This window comes from Onychostoma macrolepis, chromosome 05 (assembly GCF_012432095.1).
Source record: "Onychostoma macrolepis isolate SWU-2019 chromosome 05, ASM1243209v1, whole genome shotgun sequence".
Lineage (NCBI taxonomy): Eukaryota > Metazoa > Chordata > Actinopteri > Cypriniformes > Cyprinidae > Onychostoma > Onychostoma macrolepis.
This window is the reverse complement of record NC_081159.1, coordinates 10,720,099-10,740,053: the sequence shown is the minus strand read 5'-3', so window position 1 is coordinate 10,740,053 and position 19,955 is coordinate 10,720,099. Positions and strand designations below refer to the sequence as shown.

The following is a 19,955-nucleotide window of genomic DNA, read 5'->3' as shown; positions in this document are numbered from 1 at the left end:
ACCTCTGCAGTGATCATTTCATTACAGTACATTTCAACTTTACATTTAATCATTCTCAGCCAATAACAGTCACAATAATAGTAGTTTGTCCCTAAGCGTATTAGGACACTTATAATAAACCCTACCTGCAGCCACTGGGACTGGTCACTGTGTCCAGATGTCCAGGCATTGACCTTGCCTTGTTTATCCAGTCTTGCTTTCCCAGGCTCCCAGGTGAACATGTCCATGTTAAGAGTTCTGAAGATGCTGGAAGCTGTGATTTGGTAGTCCTGAATGTGGCCAGACTTCATCCCCATTGGCTCTGAACACCCTGAAGAATTCAAAGGCATGTCATTAGCCTAAAACCGTATTACACTAAAACCGATTTACATGGTGTTACACAATAATGTACGCTGGTTATTGTCTTTTCTGCAAAGAATACAGGTTAACTATGACTTGTGTTTAGCTTCAACTAACACATTGAAGCAAGAATAATACATTAATGTATCATATAGTAACTACTGTCACAATCTGACCAACAGGAAAAAAAAAAAATCCTTATTGTTGAGCTGTGTAAAATAAATATCCTGAACTGGCTAGGAGAAAAGGAAAAACTGGCTTCAACCATGTTGTGCTGTGCTTTATCGACAGTCTGGACAATGTTTCACAGATATAACACACTTTTAAAGTCGCCTTTGGATGTGCTCTCAGAATGATGTATGCTGTCTATTGAGGTGACTCACCCGTGAGCTCACAACCCAGGAGCTCCATGCGAAGAGTACAGTGTCTCCTGCACACCTGCGGGTAGATCCTCACATACTGAGCCTCGATAGGAGGGGTGAAGGAGTTGGCAAATGGAGTGTTGTTATCAATATTCCCACGGAAGATCTGGAGGGAGAACGTGGGGAGATTTCACAAAACGAGAGAGGTCAACGCTGTTCCATCAAACTCACCCCAATTTATTATACTGGTTTTTAATCAAAAGAGTATTTACTAACACCAAATCGAAGTCATTTGTGAAAAAAGTTTGAGGTAAAAAGGTCAAAACTAGATTAAAGTGGACTAGGTTTGCATTTCTCAAAGGAAATATCAGTGCTTGCAAGATAGCAAAAAAAGAAAAAAAGTTTTAAATTTTAAATAAGCTTAGGTTATGAACAAATTAAATAAAAAAATAGAACCAATGACAAGTATGCGAAATAGATTTAAAAGAAAATACTGATCACAATTAAATAAGTAAATATTTAGATGCCATTATCACTGTTGTTTAGAACAAGAATATATAATACTATAATACTATTTTTAATGAAAACATTTCCCTAATAACAAAACTGCGTCTGAAATTATCAAAATAGCAACTACACAAAGTCATTAGAAGAAATCTGGACACTCGTTAATACTAAAAGCGATGGCATCAGAGATGATGGACGCTGTATGTCATCTGAGTCCCCGACAGCTCTCATCAATCCCCTCAGAATACAGCCTGAAAAGGCGGAGGGAAAAGCAAAAGCACATGCTGAGTGACTGATGTGGCTTTTTTTCGCTAATTAAAAAAAATGTCTCACTATATCTTCGTCCGTGCCCTTGACTTTGTATGTCCTCCAGGTCTTTCCGTCATCGCTGTAGGCTACTTTGTACGACTTAACATATTCTGGGCTCCCGATGCGCTTGGCTCCTTGGGTTATCACTCCTGTGACCCGCATCCTCCTCTGTAGGTTAATCTGAGATAGAACAAAAGAAAGAGAGGAACAGATTCAGAGAGAAAGATAGAGATAGAAACAATCTTCTTTAGTGTTATCTTAGTATTATTCATATGTATATATATATGTGTGTGTGTGTGTGCGTGTGTGTGTGTGTGATTTATTTTAGTTTTTGTGAATATAGTACTAGCAAAATAAGACAGGCCAAGACGTGTAATTACACAATAAAGAAATATAATAACAACATGCTATGGCTGCTGATAATCACAGACATACTGAAACACCACCACAACACATTTTGCATGTGCAATTGTTTTTATATTTAAGTTTAATGGACAAGTAAGTAAATTAAAAAAAAATCTAAGAAGTGCCCTCTCTATTTTCAAATTGCCGGTGACTTTGTCTGTTTTTGGTCCACAAAACAATGTTTCAGAATGAGACAGTGTTTTTGAACGAATCCTTGAATAAAATGATTTGCTGACTCACCCGTGAAGGCAGTCACCTGTTGCCGTCTATTGGCGTAACGATGTAACTTGCAGAAAGAGTCGCTGAAAACCCCTTATCATTTCAACTTTTAGTGACTTAAGGTGCAGTCGCATAAGCAAAATTTCATTAATATCTTGCTGGTAAAAAGGCATTGTTCACTGACAAGAGTGAAGCAGCTGTTCACACAGAAGTTAACTTTCTGCAAAGTTTATGCCACTTGAATTGCAACCAAGATTTTATTTTTAAATTGTGGTTTCTTCAGGAGTATGCATGCTTTGGAAATATCTGTTGGGTATACTTTATCTGTATAATATGTAAATATACAACATTTTTGTATTAATTTATATAAAAACCTCTTTGTGAATGTCTCCTGCACAATTTGAAATCATTATAGGTTGCATTTTGAAATTACACACAAAGAAATGCAATTATTAAGTAGCTTGCAACACATTTTGTAACTGTTTTGTACTATAATTATAATACTTTTTATAGACTAATATTCTCATATTTAGCTGCATACAACAAATGAAAACAAAATTCATTAAATTCAGATAAAAAGCTTGCACTGATATTATATATATTGTATAAACTGAAAAAGGAACATGCTGAAGATGATACCAGTTTTATCATTTAACTTCCATTAACATGATTGCACATAAAAAAAACAAACAAAAAAAAACAGATGTTTGTAATGTAAATCAATTAAATGTTACACAGAGAGAGTTTCCAACGTGACTAGAATGGTGTAAACAGAACTTTTCTTTCAGTAGTGAGGATATTACAGTCAAGGCTGATGGTGGACTGCATTATAGAACAATGTAAACTGAGAGCAATTACTTCTCTGGACAGATCATTCTTATTTCTTCATAATTTATGTCTGAGTTTTGCACCTGTGAAGTTCTGAAGATAGAAATAGATATGGTGAAGAAAAACACCTTAAAGTCCTTTGTCTCATGGGCTGACAGTGACTTCTGGCTGTCATGGAACAAGTGGGATGAAGTTATAGACTGGGGTGATGAGGAGAACGGCTGAGAACTGTCAGTGCCCAACACTGCCAAAATGGTCTTTTCTCTTTGTGAGCAAGCATTCTAAGCCTGATGCCAATGAAACTTCTACATTTATTTGGGATGAGGAGGTGGACTGGATGACATACTTGCCGTTGACTCCTTCACTGAGAAGAAAAGCAAGAAGGCAGCAAAAACTCCTGCAGGCTCATCAGGCATCCAACCTCATGTGTGAGGTGAACACCGGCAAGACAAACTCATCTTTGAATTCTAGGAGTAGATTGATACCACTCGCTGGGATGGAGAGAGGCAGCACCACATCGGCGAACCAGTGAATAAAAATGTTTTCTTCTTTTGTCTTAACATTTCAATGAATAAAAATATGAACTGTTGTTTTACACCTTCAACCAGGTGACATTCAGGCAAGTAACATTATTGAAATCATGAAGCTTTTTCACTTTTCTCAACTTTCTTGCTCCTACCTTTGAGCTAATAGACGACCTACAGATAACTCAATATTTTCAGTGGTTTTGTTGATAATTAGACACCACTAATAATAATAATAATGATGATGATAATAATAATAATAATTATTATTATTATATGGTGATTTGGTATGTTATCACACAATTTGTGGTCAAAATGTGCAGCCTACAAACCAGCACAGCAAATGTAAAAATATCAAAAATGCATTTTAAATCACATTTGCTATTTTTATCCGAAAAAAAAAAAACAAATTAGATTTTTTTTCCCCCAAATCTTGCAGCTCTACTTCAGTAGTCTACCGAAAGCAGTTTACAAAATCCTCTAACCATAAACTGTGTTCCCGTGTAGCTGCATGATATTAATATATGGACCTGTAATGGCCAAGTGAATTTGTAATTACGCAGAACTGAAAATAAAGTGGACCCAGAGCACTTTACACACACAAAGCACGTACACCAGGCGAGGAGTTCATTTAGAGCATTCACACACAAGGCTAAATTCTTGCAAACAACCCTAAAACTAATCAAGTGTCAGCCAGACGCTATGACAGAAACCATATGCGAGTAGGATAGGACTGTTTTTGCACTGTTTATGACAATGCAAAGAGTAATGGACATATGGACCCTTTCAGTTCTTTGACATTCAGACATCTCACAAACCTCTTCATCAGTGCAGAAACGGCAGCAGAGATCACTTATACTGCAAGAAGAGAGCCATTTATATAAAGTAAACAATAACTAGCCGACAAGTCAAGCGCTCTTGCAGGCCAGTAGTTGTGGAAGCCCTATAGCCAGAATTTCAATTCAGACAACCTGCCAAAAACTGTTTCAACTAGACCCTTTCAGTTCTTGATTTCATAGTCACTCGTTCTGAAGTACACCGCTGGCTGTTAAAGCCAAACCCTGTTTCATTATACATTCCTAGGCGGCCCAAGAAAAGAGAGCAAACTCTAGGAAGAGATCTGACTGATTAAGCTTTGTCATACATCCACAGAGCATCCTTTGAATTTTTGAACGTATTGTGTTTGACAAACTACAGCTGTAACATCACATGCATATCCACATAGCTTTGCAGTTTATCTGTAAAGTAGGGCTCTACTACAAAAATACAAAGTTGACCTTTGTAAAAAAGGACATGTCCCTCACTAAAAAATAAAATTGCCATTTATTTATGTATTTATTTATTTGTTATTTGTTATGTAATATGAATGATCCTTTCAGGACTCCACTGATTCTACTTGAGATGCATTTTCAGTATTTTAGCAAGTATTTTGAGCTCTGCACATTGAATAGCTACAGGCCTCTGGTTTTAAAGTAGGCCACACAACCTGACAGCCTTCTGGGAGTTTCTTAGTTTTGTAGCTAGCCTGTAGAATATCAAATAATTTTTTTTTTTTTCTTCTGATCTTTTTTCTAAAACATCACAGGTAAACTTCAAGCACAACAGATCACAAATGGACTGCTTTCATAACCTGTGTTCACAGAAAATAAATAAATAAACATGAAATTCTTAGGTAGATAAACATAAATGGCATGTTCTTGTAACACACTCCAATAAACTTCAATATTTAGCAATGCTACTAACCTGACTACTTAGGTTTTAAATTATAGAATTATATAACTATTTCTAGGTTTCCTGATCTGATGTAGACAGACAGTAATTTTTATTTTGCAGCAATTTGGCTCTTATAAAATTTGCCTTTTATATCTTGTTTACATTACTGGCATTTAAAAAGCGTAAATTTTTTGAACACTGTGGGCCAGTTTTACTAACAGCTTGCTGCAGCGCAAACGTCTTTTGGCATTAAAATAGTACTGTCAGGTTTTACTAAAGACACGCAGTGACGAATTAGCGCTGAAAAGGCGTGGACACAGTTATTTTCGCACCTGACCTTATTGAATATGCATTTCTAGGAGTTTCCCTTTCAGACGCAAAATTAATGGTAGGAGAGTATTCAAATGAATCATGCAGCTCTATATATCAAAACTGTTGCAACCCTTCATTTTTTGGCCTCCAGTTCTTTTCAAGGTACTGTGGCTTCTTTATTTCTTTATAGTTTATTGGCGACTATGCTAATTTGTGCTGAGCTTGGCATATTGCGTTGGTCGATATGTAAATGAGATGTTGCGTCTGTGTTCTTTCATTTGCACATTGTTAGTAAATCACCCGCAGAAATTTCCAGACCCATCAGCGCTCTTTTGGAATTGCTCTCTCGCGCTAATTTGCCCTGTTTATTAAAACTGGCCCTTTATTTATTGTGAAAAGAGACAGACATAAAGAAAAAACAAGAGTTTGCATGTATTGTTAATAGGTGTCATGAATCCGGTTTGTGGTTTTCCGTCCACTCGCCATCGGAGGTCGGCCTTCCATCATATTGACTCTTGCACTACACAGACTGTTACACGTTACACTGGACTGCATTTCCCATCATCCATTGCACTGATCACACAGCTGTCACCAATCACACGCTGCACTGATCACACAGTTGTCACCAATCACACGCTCACCTGAGAGGTATTACACACTCTACTTAACACTCACCCAGATCCTGCTCTAGTCGCCGAGTATTGTTCTAGCGTTTAGCACTCTCCTAGCGTTAGCTGCCTTACTGAGCCTTTCCGTGTTTCTGTTTAGTCTCCAGTATTGTTCTGCGTTTATCTCTCACTGAGTGATAGCTGCTTTACTGAGTCTAGTCTCCAGTTCTAGTTAGTCTAGTCACTTTGTGTTGTCTTGTGTCTTGTTTCCTGATTCCTGCCTGTGTATCTTGGATTAACCCTTGTCTTGCCGTTCGGACTCTGTTTGTACCTCGCCTGGACTATTGCTCATGGTATTGGACTACCCCTCTTCTCAAGCCCTCTGGATATTGTTCGCCGATCGTAGACCCACGCTTTCCTTAGGATTTACTCTTGGTCTTGCCTGTGTTATACCTGTTTGCCACTGTTTGAACCATGCCTGTTATGACCACATCTCTGTCTAATAAAAGCCTGCAAATGGATCCGCACGTCTCAAGTCTCATTCGCCCGTTACAATAGGATTGGTGTCGTTTGAATTTTATCAATTCAGTATTCCAATTCCGATTATGCTTATCGATTCCCACAAGTCAAACATTTAGATATCAAACATATTTATTTTTTGTCTTTTTTTCAAAACCTTTAATTGCTGCTGAACACCGTGAATAAGAATCAGCTGGCTACATAAAAACTGGACTTGATAAAGAGCTGTTTGTGTGCAAAATAGAGCTGCATGTTTCTGGAAAAATTGAAGCTTTTTTTTTTTTAATGGAGGTTGTAGTTCTCTCACAATTATGAAGAAAAAATATTAGACCACTAAACAAAATCTCATGGAATTTATGCATGGAATAATTCAATGACTCACTCAAGATTTACTTGTTTCATTAATGAGTGAATCAGTGTTTTTGAATGAATTTCTTGAATGAATGATTCAAAGACAAATACATTTGTAACAGCCCCTTTTCGCCAGCAAAAAAAAAAAATGAACAAAAGTGCACACAGGAACTGATAGGTGGAATTTAAATTTAAATTTTACAACAAGTATTCGATTCCTGACCTTAAGTATCTGATTCTGTAATTGGAATTGATTTTCAATTCCCAAACCTAATTGCTGAGAAAGTAAAAGTGAAATTTGAACAGTAAGCACTGAGGGAACCGACTGTGTGAGTAAACTCTAAAACCTGTCCTTCAGAGGAAAGCAGCTGGACTGGAAAAGACTCCTACTGTGTCTTTCCACTGCCACTCTGTCATGTCAATCAACCTGCATCATATATTCAGTCCAATGTGCAAACAAATCAATAAACAGCATTCAAGTGTGTAATACACTGTGACTGTTGTGTAAATACATTTATGTGCAACTTTTGTCACATTGATGCAGCTTCTATGCAGAGTAAAATGGCTCTAGACAGACAAGTTTAACCATAACATAATTGGCTCATCACTTCACCCCATCTTCACTTCGTGCTACCGTTGTCAGTTTGCTCTTCCACAGCAGGGCACATCCTCAATGTTAGCGTTAATCTGAAGTACAACTGAACCTGCTGTGGGAGGGAGTACGTGCCCAGAGGGACTGACACCATGCCAAGCCAAACTGTTGTGTGTCACGAGTGCAGCACAGCTCTGGTACAACAGACACTATCACTCAAATTTAAGTGCTTAGTGGGAGAACAAGAAAAAAAAGTCTAAAATAAGATTATGTAAAACAGTGATTCTTATCTGCTTTTGCCTCAGGACCTAGAATTTTCATTGGACATCAGATGGTAACCCAACAACACTACAAATATGCTTTATTGGATATAATGAAGTACCAAATGCCCTCATAACATTAAATCGATTAACATTACCATAAGCACAAGAAAGGACATAATTAATATCATATTTATTTAAATGATTAATATGACATTGATTAATATTACCCTAAGCACAACAATATGTGTAACTTAAATAAATAAATAAACCCTTTATTTATTATTATTATTATTTGGCTTACTTATTTTAATTATTAACATAACAATTTGGTAAATGCATAAGCAACAGCAGAAATGTACAGTAACTTACATTAAAAAATACTATTACCCTACTATTACCCTAAGCACAACAACATACAGTAATGTTATTATATTCCTTAAGCATAATGATATGCATAACAAATAAAATAAAATAAAATAATTTTATTTTATTCAAAAGCTGTCACTTACCAGCCTAACATTTGAAACAAATGCTAAACATTACCAATAGCCATATCACACAATGACAGGCCAATTTATTGTAGACTTTTATTGGACGCATGGTCTTAAGCAACAAAAATACGTTTTCTTCCTCCCTTTTAGAGCCACTTTATTTTGCAACCCTAACCATGCACGATTATATGGTTTGTTACATTTTATATTTTGCACCCAGCATTGTTTTCTGTCCCTGCTGTTTGTGACCCTATGAGAGCAAACCTGACAGCCATTTTTGGGGTCACGACCCACCAGTTGAGAGCCACTGATGTAGCAAATATATGCAGTAGAATGCAATTCTAATTTAAAACAAAGAAATTTCAAATCAGCTTCCTCTACACACTTCCAGTGAGAGAGCGAGAGAGAAACACTAATGTCCTTTTGCATGGCTTCATGACAGGGGGGAGACCAAGAGCAATATGGAAATGAGTGCATGCTGATTCTCGACTCACAGCCTGTGTTCCTGCTGTCTGAATGCATACACATGTATTAATACATACACTTGCGCACATATGGCACAACCCCATCCATCACACTCTACATATGTACACATAAACCGTTATCGTTGAGCAAAGAGGTGATCTGCATGTAATGAGCCTTTCAAAATAACTCCCACACTATTCCTCAGCATAACTCCTCTGTCTAACTAATGGAGAAATGCTCGGAGACCCAAGACTAAGTTAAGGCGTTTAGTCAGCGAGTGAGAGCAGTCAGTCAAGTCTTTGTTTTCCCCAGAGGTAAAAAGCTGTCTGAGAGGCTCCAGAGGGACGGGGCGTGGAGCGAAGCTGAGTGCTCAGAGTGTGGAAGGGAAGAGGAAGACAGCTCAGGCTTGTAGAAAGACAGCCATGAAATGGGGGAAAAGTAATAGTCATAATACAGGGTTTAAAATGATTTGTTATCGCTGAGTGGGGAGTGTGTGTGTGTGTGTGTGTGTGTGTGCATGTGCGTGTTGCTTCACAGTCAGCTACACTTGATGACAGCTAATTCACTATCCTACTGTGTGTGAGCAATGGGCTGGGATTTCGAGGGGCCACACAAATCACGAGCTGAATTCGTTCTTCTAGCCTTTAAGTCTCTGAACTGAAGATGTATCAAAAACTCACTAAACCACTGACAGCGGCTACTGCACATGCTGGGAGAACACGTCAAGTTTTTGAAAGAGCAATCACTTTGTGAATTTCTATAGCACTGTTGAGAAATCCTGTCATTTGAAATGCTTGTTGGCTTCTGCGGTAATTAGAAATAACAGTAATTTGCACATTACTGACAGAACTTTACTTGCGTTACTCAAGAAATTCAACTTTGAGAGATCATGTGACCCTTTGACAGCAGTGCACGCACAGTCCTTCGCTCTGCTCACTCTGTCAAATATTCTACAATCCTGATGGTAAATTTCGAACCACTCTCTATCTATTCCATCAAGAATACTTCAACGGTCAAGGACAATCGGAAAAGTAAAAAATTCAAAAATTCCACCATCACCAAAGAGGATCTTGATGGCGCCATTGCTAATGGTATCAAGCTAGGACTTAAAGAGCAGCAAAGTACTTTGGAATCGGTTGTGGCCCCGACAGTAAGAGATGCGATAGACTCTGTACTGACATTGCGTGACCTACATATGGACATACAAGCGACTAACAATTCTGTAAAAGAGCTAAAAGCACAAGTTGAAAAGCTAGCCATCGCGACGAAACAGACACGGGACCGAGTCGATTCCGTTCAAGCAGCTGCACGTGAGGATAGGAGGATAATCACGAACCTGAGAAAGCAGCTAGAACAACTTACCGATAAAGTGAGGAACATGGAAGATAGGAGCAGGAGAAATAACGTACGACTGGTGGGGTTTAGGGGGCGGAAGGCTCAGATACAGCCGGCTTCCTCAGAGCTAATCTTTCCAAGTGGTTTCCTGCACTGAAAGGCCGCGATGTTGAGATTGAGCGGGCTCATCGCGTCTATGATGGAAGAAAAAGTAACTCAGAGTGGCCGCGTACTCTTATCTTTCGTGTGCTGAGATGGCAAGACAGATCGGCAATCCTGAAGGCTGCACGGCAGGCATAACGTTACCCGGTGAAATATACGCAGGATAATGTCACGCTGCTGTTTTTTCCTGACTTCAGTCCAGCCACGTCTGCCAGGAGGAGGAACTTTAACCCAGTCCTTAGGAGGATGACAGCACTGGGTCTGCAGCCATTTCTCATCTATCCGGCGATAATTAAACTACGGCACAACGATGAGCAGATGATATTCGACTCTTTTCAGAAAGCGGATGATTTTATCAGCTCACTGCCACAGAAGAAGGCATCTTAACTGCCCTGGAGAGGAGAATAACAAGGTGGACATGGACACTTAAGTTTCTGCTGTGATCTTTTATCCTGCAAACTTGTCTAGTGACTGGTAAACCTTGAAATCTTTTCTTGGAGCTACTGGAGAGAAGGTTTGATTACTAGTTCTTGACACTGTGGGCTTTTTGGGAACATGTTTTGCGTTGGAGTGGATCACGTATCCAAACATTTTTCTGTGTTTTTTTTTGGGGCAGACCTATATTCTCTGTAATGTGCGGTCTGTTTTGGTTCTTGTTCAAAGTTGTTTTTCGTTCCTTTTTGTGTGCTACTTTTATTTTATACAACAGACATTAATATCTTTATTTATTTCACTTGATTTTTAAAAGGATTGCGCACTCGGGCGGTTTGGCATATAGAGTTACTTTAAGGAGATCTTATCCTGTGCGGGATTGGATTGCGCCATCTTCTGGTCGACCATCTGTTTCCTTGGTGTGTGGTGGAATTGTTGATCGCATTACAATGCCTTTTTCTGTCAAATCTGTTTGGAATCTGGAATTATCTGACCTTCATTTATCTGTCGACTTGGGAGAAAGTGTGGTCTAACCTCAGTTTAACCTCTAAAAACTTGGCTCATCGTCTTATACATTTCAAAGTTATTCATAGAGCATGTATAATAACTCCTTGCAAAATATTCAAAATGAAACTACAACCAAATTACAACTGCCATTTCTGTAATACTGCGTCAGCAAGTACTTTTCTTCATATGTTTGGGGAGTGTCCTATTCTGTTAATAATCTGTGGACACATGTAAACTTTGTTTTATCCTCGTTAAATTGATTATATTAAGCCAAGTTTATGTCTCATCAATGTACAGCGGCACGAACTGATGGGGCCGAGCCGGGCACCCTTGATGTTTGGCAGTGTTCTTTTTCTAAAGTACTGGATTATATAGAGGATGTCTGTTGTTGTTGTTTTTGTGTTTTGTTATGAATGGATGTTGTATTGATTAGTTGATAAAAAAAGAAAAGAAAAAGAAATTCAACTTTAAATATTCAAAATAGTCTTTGATTTATCAAGATATTACATAGTATTTTCCCTAAATGTTAGGACTGGGATTTATGACAATATATACCATGCTGCAGTATTTGTTTGTGTAAAATGTGTATATACACATTTGCATAAATGTGTATGTAAATAATAATAATAATAATAATACATTTTATTTATTTATTTGGCACATTAAATGCAGTTCAGCATATAATCAAAATATATTCTGGTGCCAGATTTATTTGTTATGGATAATATTCGAATTCAGCTGTCGTGCATCACAAAATATTTTGTTCATTCATTCATTCATTCATTCGTTCGTTCGTTTATTTATTCATTCATAAATAAATAAATAACAGGCATCACCGCATGCTTATTTAACGAATTTAAATTTAGAAAAAGAAGAAGAAAAATCTAGTTCCACATACCGTTACTGCGATATAAAATTACTCCTACTGTGATATAATATTCTGGTCAAATGGCCCACCCATAATGTTAATTATACAACAATTAATCTCAATCCTTCCTTTCATAGACTTGCAGGAGACAAAAACAGGGGTGACCAATTAAAGCCGCGTGACTAAAAGGCCATGACTGGGTGATACTTCATGCTCATAATGGCCACAGATGCTGGAGTCACTTCATCTAATGGAGATGCACACTGGCGCCATGTGTGGAGGGGCCACTGGAAACATCTGGCATGGCAATATTTGTCAGTTTTGCGGAAATTGATTTAGTTGCGAACGGTGGACATAAAATGGCTGTAATTCCCAAAGGCCGTTTATCAGCCTGACACCCAATCACGCAAGAGTCGTTTACCAATCATGATCTCAATTCTCCTGCCACTGACAGGGTTTTTAAGTTGTTGTGGTGGGTGGTAGGAGAAAGAGAGTCCTGCACAGACATAAACAGACACACACAGAGACTCTCACACACCAATGCAGACTACAGTGACTGCAGTAATGAAATATATCTGCCTTCATGAACACAGATGTCAGTTTAATAACACCTAAAACATGGATTTTTATTAATTTTTTTATTTGGCTAGTTTTTCCTCTTTAAATAGTCTGTAAATTACAGGTATTGAGTCTTCCATTCATTTTTTATGTTTTTTTTTTTTGTTTGTTTTTTTTTAAATCTGCAATCTGGCCACAAATTAACTTATGTGGTGCAATATGTTCATCGTTGCATTTAATGTGTAGATTATATAGATTTGACTGACAACTTATATCCACACTATAAATGCAAATTTAGCAAAAATGCAAAAATGATTTCTGAAAAATCATGTGACACTGAAGATTAGAGAAATGGCTGCTGAAAAACAAAACAGCTTTGTCATTACTGGAACGAAAAATGCATTATAAACTGTATTAAAATAGAAAAGTTTTTTTCTTTTTTTAACTGCAATAATATGTCACACTTTATTACTGTTTTTGCTGTATTTTTGATCAAATAAATGCAGCCTGGGTGAGCATGAGAGACTTTCACAAACTTTTGAAAGGTATTGTATGTTTGGGTTGTGTCTGAGAGTGGTATTCTGCTGCTGTGTGAACGATTAACACTTCTGTCTTCCATCTAGACAGTGGCATAGCTTACAGCCTTTCTCATTAACTTGTAATGAACTATGACTCATCTCACGCAGGCTTGCAGGAGTGAACTTCACCACTTCAAAAGTGGTTAACCAGCCTATTAATCCTATACTATGACACAATCTGCTGAGTCACGCACAGCCATAATTATCCCACCTCAAACATTCAGGCTTTCCGCTGCGGTGAGCGCATTTTTAAAGATATCACAATGTGCTACATTTTTACCAATAGAATCATCCCTTAGCATTTAGTCACTGGTAAATATATATATATATATATATATATATATATATATATATATATATATATACATACAATCCGTTCTCACTTCCAACTCGTCACATATTGAAGCTTGGTCTGGACCACTTGGCATCGCTTTTTGATGCTCAAGGTACTTCTTTAGCGTAATTTTTCGGCTTGCAGGGTCCTCCGTTGCTTTAAATAGGAAACCCTGCCAACGCCATACTGGGAATTTTATCATCATAATTAAATTATATATTGGGTAATAACATTGCCATTATTGCATATATGTTGGGGTTTGATTTTTCAATGTAAACAGCCACAACAGTTTCATTTATATTACATTATTTACACATTTATGAGCACATAATCCAACCCCTGCCCCTAAACCTACCATTTGTCAATAAAACACAAGATATAACAGGCAGATAAAACTACCGTCATAATTCATTCAAAAAAATATTAATATTCCAAGTCTTCCAAGGAAAAAACGATTGATTTGTAAGAGGAATAGACGCGATCGCTGTCTCTGTCTGCCGTTAAGCTCATCCTGTATGCTGCAGTCTGTGCGCGAATTCAAAAAATGCCGGCAGAAGAATCCTTACGTCAGCCTTGGTTGTGAAATGCTATTGGCTCTAGTGTGTCTCGTGACCGATTGCGTTATGATGTTCTGACAGGCTATTGCATAGATATATATATAAACACTAGATCTCTTAAGGCGGAGTCACTTCCGGCATCATATTGCGGCCATCTTGCCACAGGTAAGCTTTCTGGCAAGTTCTGAGGTAAGATGAGTGATCAGCACGAACATAAATCTTCTTATCTCGCTGAAATCTTGACGGATTTACAAACGGTTTGGTTTCTTACAAACGTTATTAACGTGGCTATAATTCTGAATGCTGTAACATGTTGAAATTGCAGATTGTTATAATTATTCATATGTATGCAGTGTCATAACTACATCTCTGACGTTGATAACAAATCAAACCGTTTGAAAATCGGTAGATAATTGAGCAAGTTATGGTTATTTAAAAAGTACATGCTTCATACAACACAATGTTACGAGTGAGCGAGCACCCTGTGGCAAGATGGCCGCCGTGTGCGGACGTCGACCTCCATTGGCCAACAGCGCGTACGAGGTATCTTTATATATATATCTATGGGCTATTGGCTCTTGTGTGTCCCGTGACTGACTGCGTCATGCTGCTGGACGGGAGTAGGCTTTTGCATGAGATGTGAGCACGTTAACAGAGCGGGATCATTTTCAGTAATTAAAACCTTATGTTTTGCGACTTGTTTGTAATGCTTTTATACTGCTTGTTTGCAATAAATACCTGTGACTGCACTTATATTTGCCTGTTACTTGTTTTATATTGTTCAGAAGTGGGTAGGTTTAGGGTAGGGTTGGGGTTAGGTGCTCCAATAAAAGTATACAATTATATAAAATGATTTCTATTTTTTAAAAATGCATGCAAACCATTAAACTAAGACAAACAACTGAAAACAACGGAGGACCCTGCAAGTCGAAAATGACGCTAAAGGTGTACCTTGAGCGTCAAAAAGCGACGCCAAGTGGTCCTGACCAAGCTTCAGTATGTGATGAGTTGGGTGTGAAAATGGGTTGATATATGTAAGGAATAATTGACGACGGGCCGTTGGATTATTAGAAAAATAATGCACACCCGAGGTGGTGATGCGGTCAGGACGCGAAGCGGAAAATTATTATTTTTCTAATAATTCAACGGACCGAAGTCAATTATTCCGCTTATACTACGGTTGCCACACCTCAAGACATCGATCAGATGATATATTTCAAGGCATTCGTCCGGTATTTCTACTTAAATCGCTATTGTGAGTAGGATTATTTCTTCCGCATTTCATCCAACGCCTCCGTTGCTAATTCCAAAACGTCATTTTAAACCTAGTAACGGAGGCTTGAGCAGTTGATAACAGAATTAATGCAGTTAATACAGTTAACTAAGTTATGAGAGAGAGAGAGAGAGAGAGAAAGAAAATTACCTCTGTGCCTCTCTCAATAGTGTTCGGCAGAAATGTCTCTAGTTATAGTGAAACTTAGTTCCTTTTGTTCCCGAACAGCACCGTTGTTGTTACCTCGCTTGTGCTAACAACATTAGCGCGATGTATGCTAGTTTGTGTGCAAACTGTAACTGTTATGTATGTGCGGTCTGTGAGGAAGAGAGAGCGGGAGAGACAGAGTATGTGCTTTCCTTACATAATAAAGCGTAATATTTGTGGCAAAAACATGGACATGATTTGTCGGTTTTATCATATTGTTTACTATATTTATCTGGCCAATGTCGTTGTGGGTTTTGGTTATTTTGCTGTTGTAAGACCTTTGAAATAACAGAAATCATTTGGCGAAGTGATATGGTCATGTAATGCGGTCAAGAGCTGCCTGGAACTACGTTTGCCGTGAGTTTCCTTGAAAATAATTGCACATCTCAGAACGTTCGTCGGCCAATCAGATTCAAGCATTCAACGGCCCCGTAGTATATATATATATATATATATATATATATTCTTTAATGAATAGAAAGTTCAAAAGAACAACATTTATTGGAAATAAAAATCTTATAGAAGTAGAAGTATTTTGTAACATTACTTGATCATGATTTTAATTCATGCTTCCAAATATTATCTTGTTAAAAGAAAAAAGAAAAAGAACGAATACAAATCTGAAACCAAATGTTTGAAGGGTAGTGTAACTTGAAATATGTTTGTTAATTCAAATAAAAAAATCAGTGTTGTATTTTGCATTTAATTCATGTTATTTGTGCTTGGCTAATAAATAATCTAGAGAGTATGATGTCCTTGCAGAATAAACACAGAGCCCCAGTTACAAATTCAGTGTGCAAGATACTTATCATCCCACACACAAACCACAATTACTCAGTAACCTCATACTTGACATATGAGCACTGATGCAGTTATCACCACATGACTTAAAACAGCCACAAACACAACAAATAATACAGTAAACAGTAAAACAGTGAACAGTAAGTCAGAGTTAACTAGGTTGTGTAGATGGGTCAAATATTGTCTCACAAACACTATAAGGAGAGAGTGGGGGGATCATACTCAATGAAATTTGACAATAGGCACAGGGGGTCTATCAGATTTCACCAAGATTCACCCACTTGCAAATTTTTGGCCTTGACACCGAATCAAATGAGCGTAAGTGTTACTGACAATGTGGTTAATATACTCAAAACTGACAGCAGTTACAAATTTCTACCTTAAGATACTTGAATTAGTCGTGTAGTTGCAATATTTGAAAAGATAAACTGAGGATAAACTACATAAATTGACTCTGACAGGTTACACTAAAACATGCCTGGCAAGGATAAGTGCTGATATTTTCTAACGATAGCCTTGGATGTTACAGTAAAGAATTTAAATGAATGGTGAGATTCAGGATATTGAGGAAACGTGACAAATCCTGATCCCCCTCAAGAAATTAAATAAATAAAATAATAAAGCATGCTGCTGAGTATTCCACTTCTTTCACATCCAAAAGTGCCACTTCTTCAGTTATGAAATCTCACGCTTTTGTCCACTATGGGCTTAAATAAATTTCCCAAGAGTGTCACAAAGCAATTTCACACAACTGAGAAAGTCAAGATGCAAGTGCTACTGACAAATCTGCTACTTCTACCCTCACATAAATCCATGTCTACCCCTAGCTCATTCTCTCTATATTTTTATAAATAAATACACCTGTAAGAATTTATTTTAAATACATTAATACTTATATTAAACAAGGATGCATTACATTGATCAAAAGTGATAGTAAAGACATTGATAATGCTATAAAATATTTCTATTTTTAAATAAAAGCTATTCTTTTGAACTTTCTATCAAAGAAGCTTTAAAAAAAAATGCATGACCGTTTCCACAAAAATATTAAGCAGCACGACTGATTCTGAAAATCCAGCTTTGCCATCACAGGTGTAAATTTCACAATATTACTGTTTTAATATATTTTTGATGAAGTAAAGAGACTAGTGTTAGATTTCTAGTGTTTATGGGCATCACTTTGCTTTAAAACTGATAGACAGTAGGAGTGCACAGATGTGTAACTGATATCACAAAATGACAAAAGTATAGTTTTGCAGATATGAATATATGCATTAGGTTATACACAATTTAAAAGTTTTTACAATTTAGATCAAGAAAAAGTCTATTGATGTACATATCCCATGAATAGCTCATTAGATCCAAGCCAAAAATTAAATGTGAACAATAATATTACAATTAGAAATGAAATTAGATTATAATTAATGACACTACAACTTAAAGTCCTAAATAGACAGTAATTTGAGAGAGTGCTCATTCTCACTCATCAGTTTAAGTTCTCAAATGAACTTTGCAATGGAACTTTATTCCAAAACTTCATCCCTACATCTGCTGCTGTCAATCTTGGGATTTTTTTTTAGCTCAGTGGATATGCATGGATCAACAGCTTAATTGTAAATATGAATCACTGGTTTACAGATAACATTTTGTTTTGAGTATGAGGCTTTTGGTTTCTAATCCACTCCATCCAACATAATTCTGCATATTAATAAAACAAGTGGTGGTGACATGTCCCCACCACCCCCACCCTAAATGCGGCCAGTATTTACATTTTATTCACCACCACAGCACCCGATGTCTTGAAGACAGTAAGGAACGGAGGTAGAAATTACATAAAAGAATGACAGTGAAGAAAAAGGATGTTAACGAGAGACAGATAAACAGACACTGCATGTCGCCTCTAATTTAAATGACTAGAACTGAGGAGAGGTCATGTGGCAACTACCACAGCATATCGCCTAAAGCAAATCTGTTTTTTTTTTTTAACAGACCTCTCTGTGTTCTAACCCAGCAGCTCCACAGCACCAAAAGCTTCATCCCAAGAGGCATCATTAAAGTCAAACAAACTCCCTAAATACTTTAGATTTCTCCCTTTTTACTACTTTCCCCTCCCTGTCTCCCCTTTCTAGCTCTCTCTCCACCCATAATCCTCGCTCTTTACCTGCGAGCAGCTAGCGGTGCACAAACAGTGGTTAACTTGTTACGCTCACAAGTCTGCAGTCAGACTCGTCCTATCATTTCTTTCTTCAGCTGAATTTCATCTCAGCTCTTCACAGAGGTCAGAGTTTTACTCCACACTACTGCACAAACTACCTGCTGAATATCAATTCAATGAAGGATCCAATTCAGTCGCTCTTTCTTTTACAAGCAGGCATTTAAAGAATAAATCTGAGGCTGACATGAGGCTACTCATCGTAAAACTAGAGGTAAATGGACTGAGACTTCCATCCACTGTGATTGTCTGCATTATCAATCAAATGTACTCTGCTGAAGAAACTGCATATGAATACTAAACCATCCACCAAAGAAACTCAAAGAAATTGATTGATACACAAAGATGTAAGCCTGCCATCGCCATCAATCAATGGTAATGGACTAACATGAAGTGGTTCTGTGAATGGACAATGCTTTTGAAATATTTCTGAATACAGACTAAAAAATGTTTTCTAAAATGTGTTAGAAAAAAAAACTGTTTTTATTTCTAGAACGGGTAACGGATAGATCCTACTAAACTCAGAGCTTGAAAAAAACAAAAACAACAACAACAGCAACAAAAACAGCAAAAACTGTCACCAGTATGTTATGTTATGTTATAGTTGCTGGTGTTTTGGTATTTCAAAAAGGCTTCTTGACTGCACTAACCACTTGTTTCAGCAGCCAGCACCCCCATAAAAAGACAGAGAGATAGAGAAAAAATGTGTCTTAGTAAACAACACAGCAATCCTGGGCACTAACTAGCATATATATATATATATATATATGGCAAAACTGAAATTTCAGAAGCCATCACCAGTCTCCAGTTTCATATGATCATTCAGAAATAATTAGGTGCTAAATTATTATCAAATGGTTATTACTAGTAATTATCTTTGAAAGTTTTATATATTGTATGTATTTCTGCAATGTTTTAGCAATATCTACTGAAATGTGTAAACAAACAACATACAATACTTTATCAGTGATCATCATTTTTAGATAAAGAAGCTGACAGGAAGAAAATATTTCTGTCAGCTACAGGTTCATTCACTGTTGATGGATCTTCATGCAGACTTAATCTGCCGTGTCAATCTGTTACCTGAATCCAGGGCCATCTGTCATTCTCGGCTGCGGTCCAGGCGTTCACAAGACCCTTCTTATTCAGCCGGGCAAAGTAAGGGTACCATTTCTGGAGGCCGAAGAGAGCTCGGTGAGTGGAGGAGGCCGTTATCTGCTGGTTGGAGATGATTCCACCCTCCATTCCCAGTGGACCGGAACATTCTGCTCAATACACAACAATGACACAAATGGAAAGGTTAGACTTACAGGGTACAGACAAA

General features: G+C 37.4%; 1 protein-coding gene across 5 annotated transcripts in view; it reads right to left on the bottom strand.

Moving 5' to 3' along the window:
- edil3a (EGF-like repeats and discoidin I-like domains 3a) overlaps positions 1-19,955 on the bottom strand; it is a 206,495-nt gene that overhangs the window by 45,403 nt on the left and 141,137 nt on the right. For all 5 annotated transcript variants that reach the window (XM_058776707.1, XM_058776705.1, XM_058776706.1 and 2 more), the window contains 4 exons: positions 19,715-19,896; positions 1,542-1,697; positions 723-867; positions 126-310 (listed from right to left, as the gene is read on the bottom strand). In XM_058776707.1, coding sequence (XP_058632690.1) covers positions 126-310; positions 723-867; positions 1,542-1,697; positions 19,715-19,896 — 668 coding nt within the window. The remainder of the gene's footprint in view (positions 1-125; positions 311-722; positions 868-1,541; positions 1,698-19,714; positions 19,897-19,955) is intronic.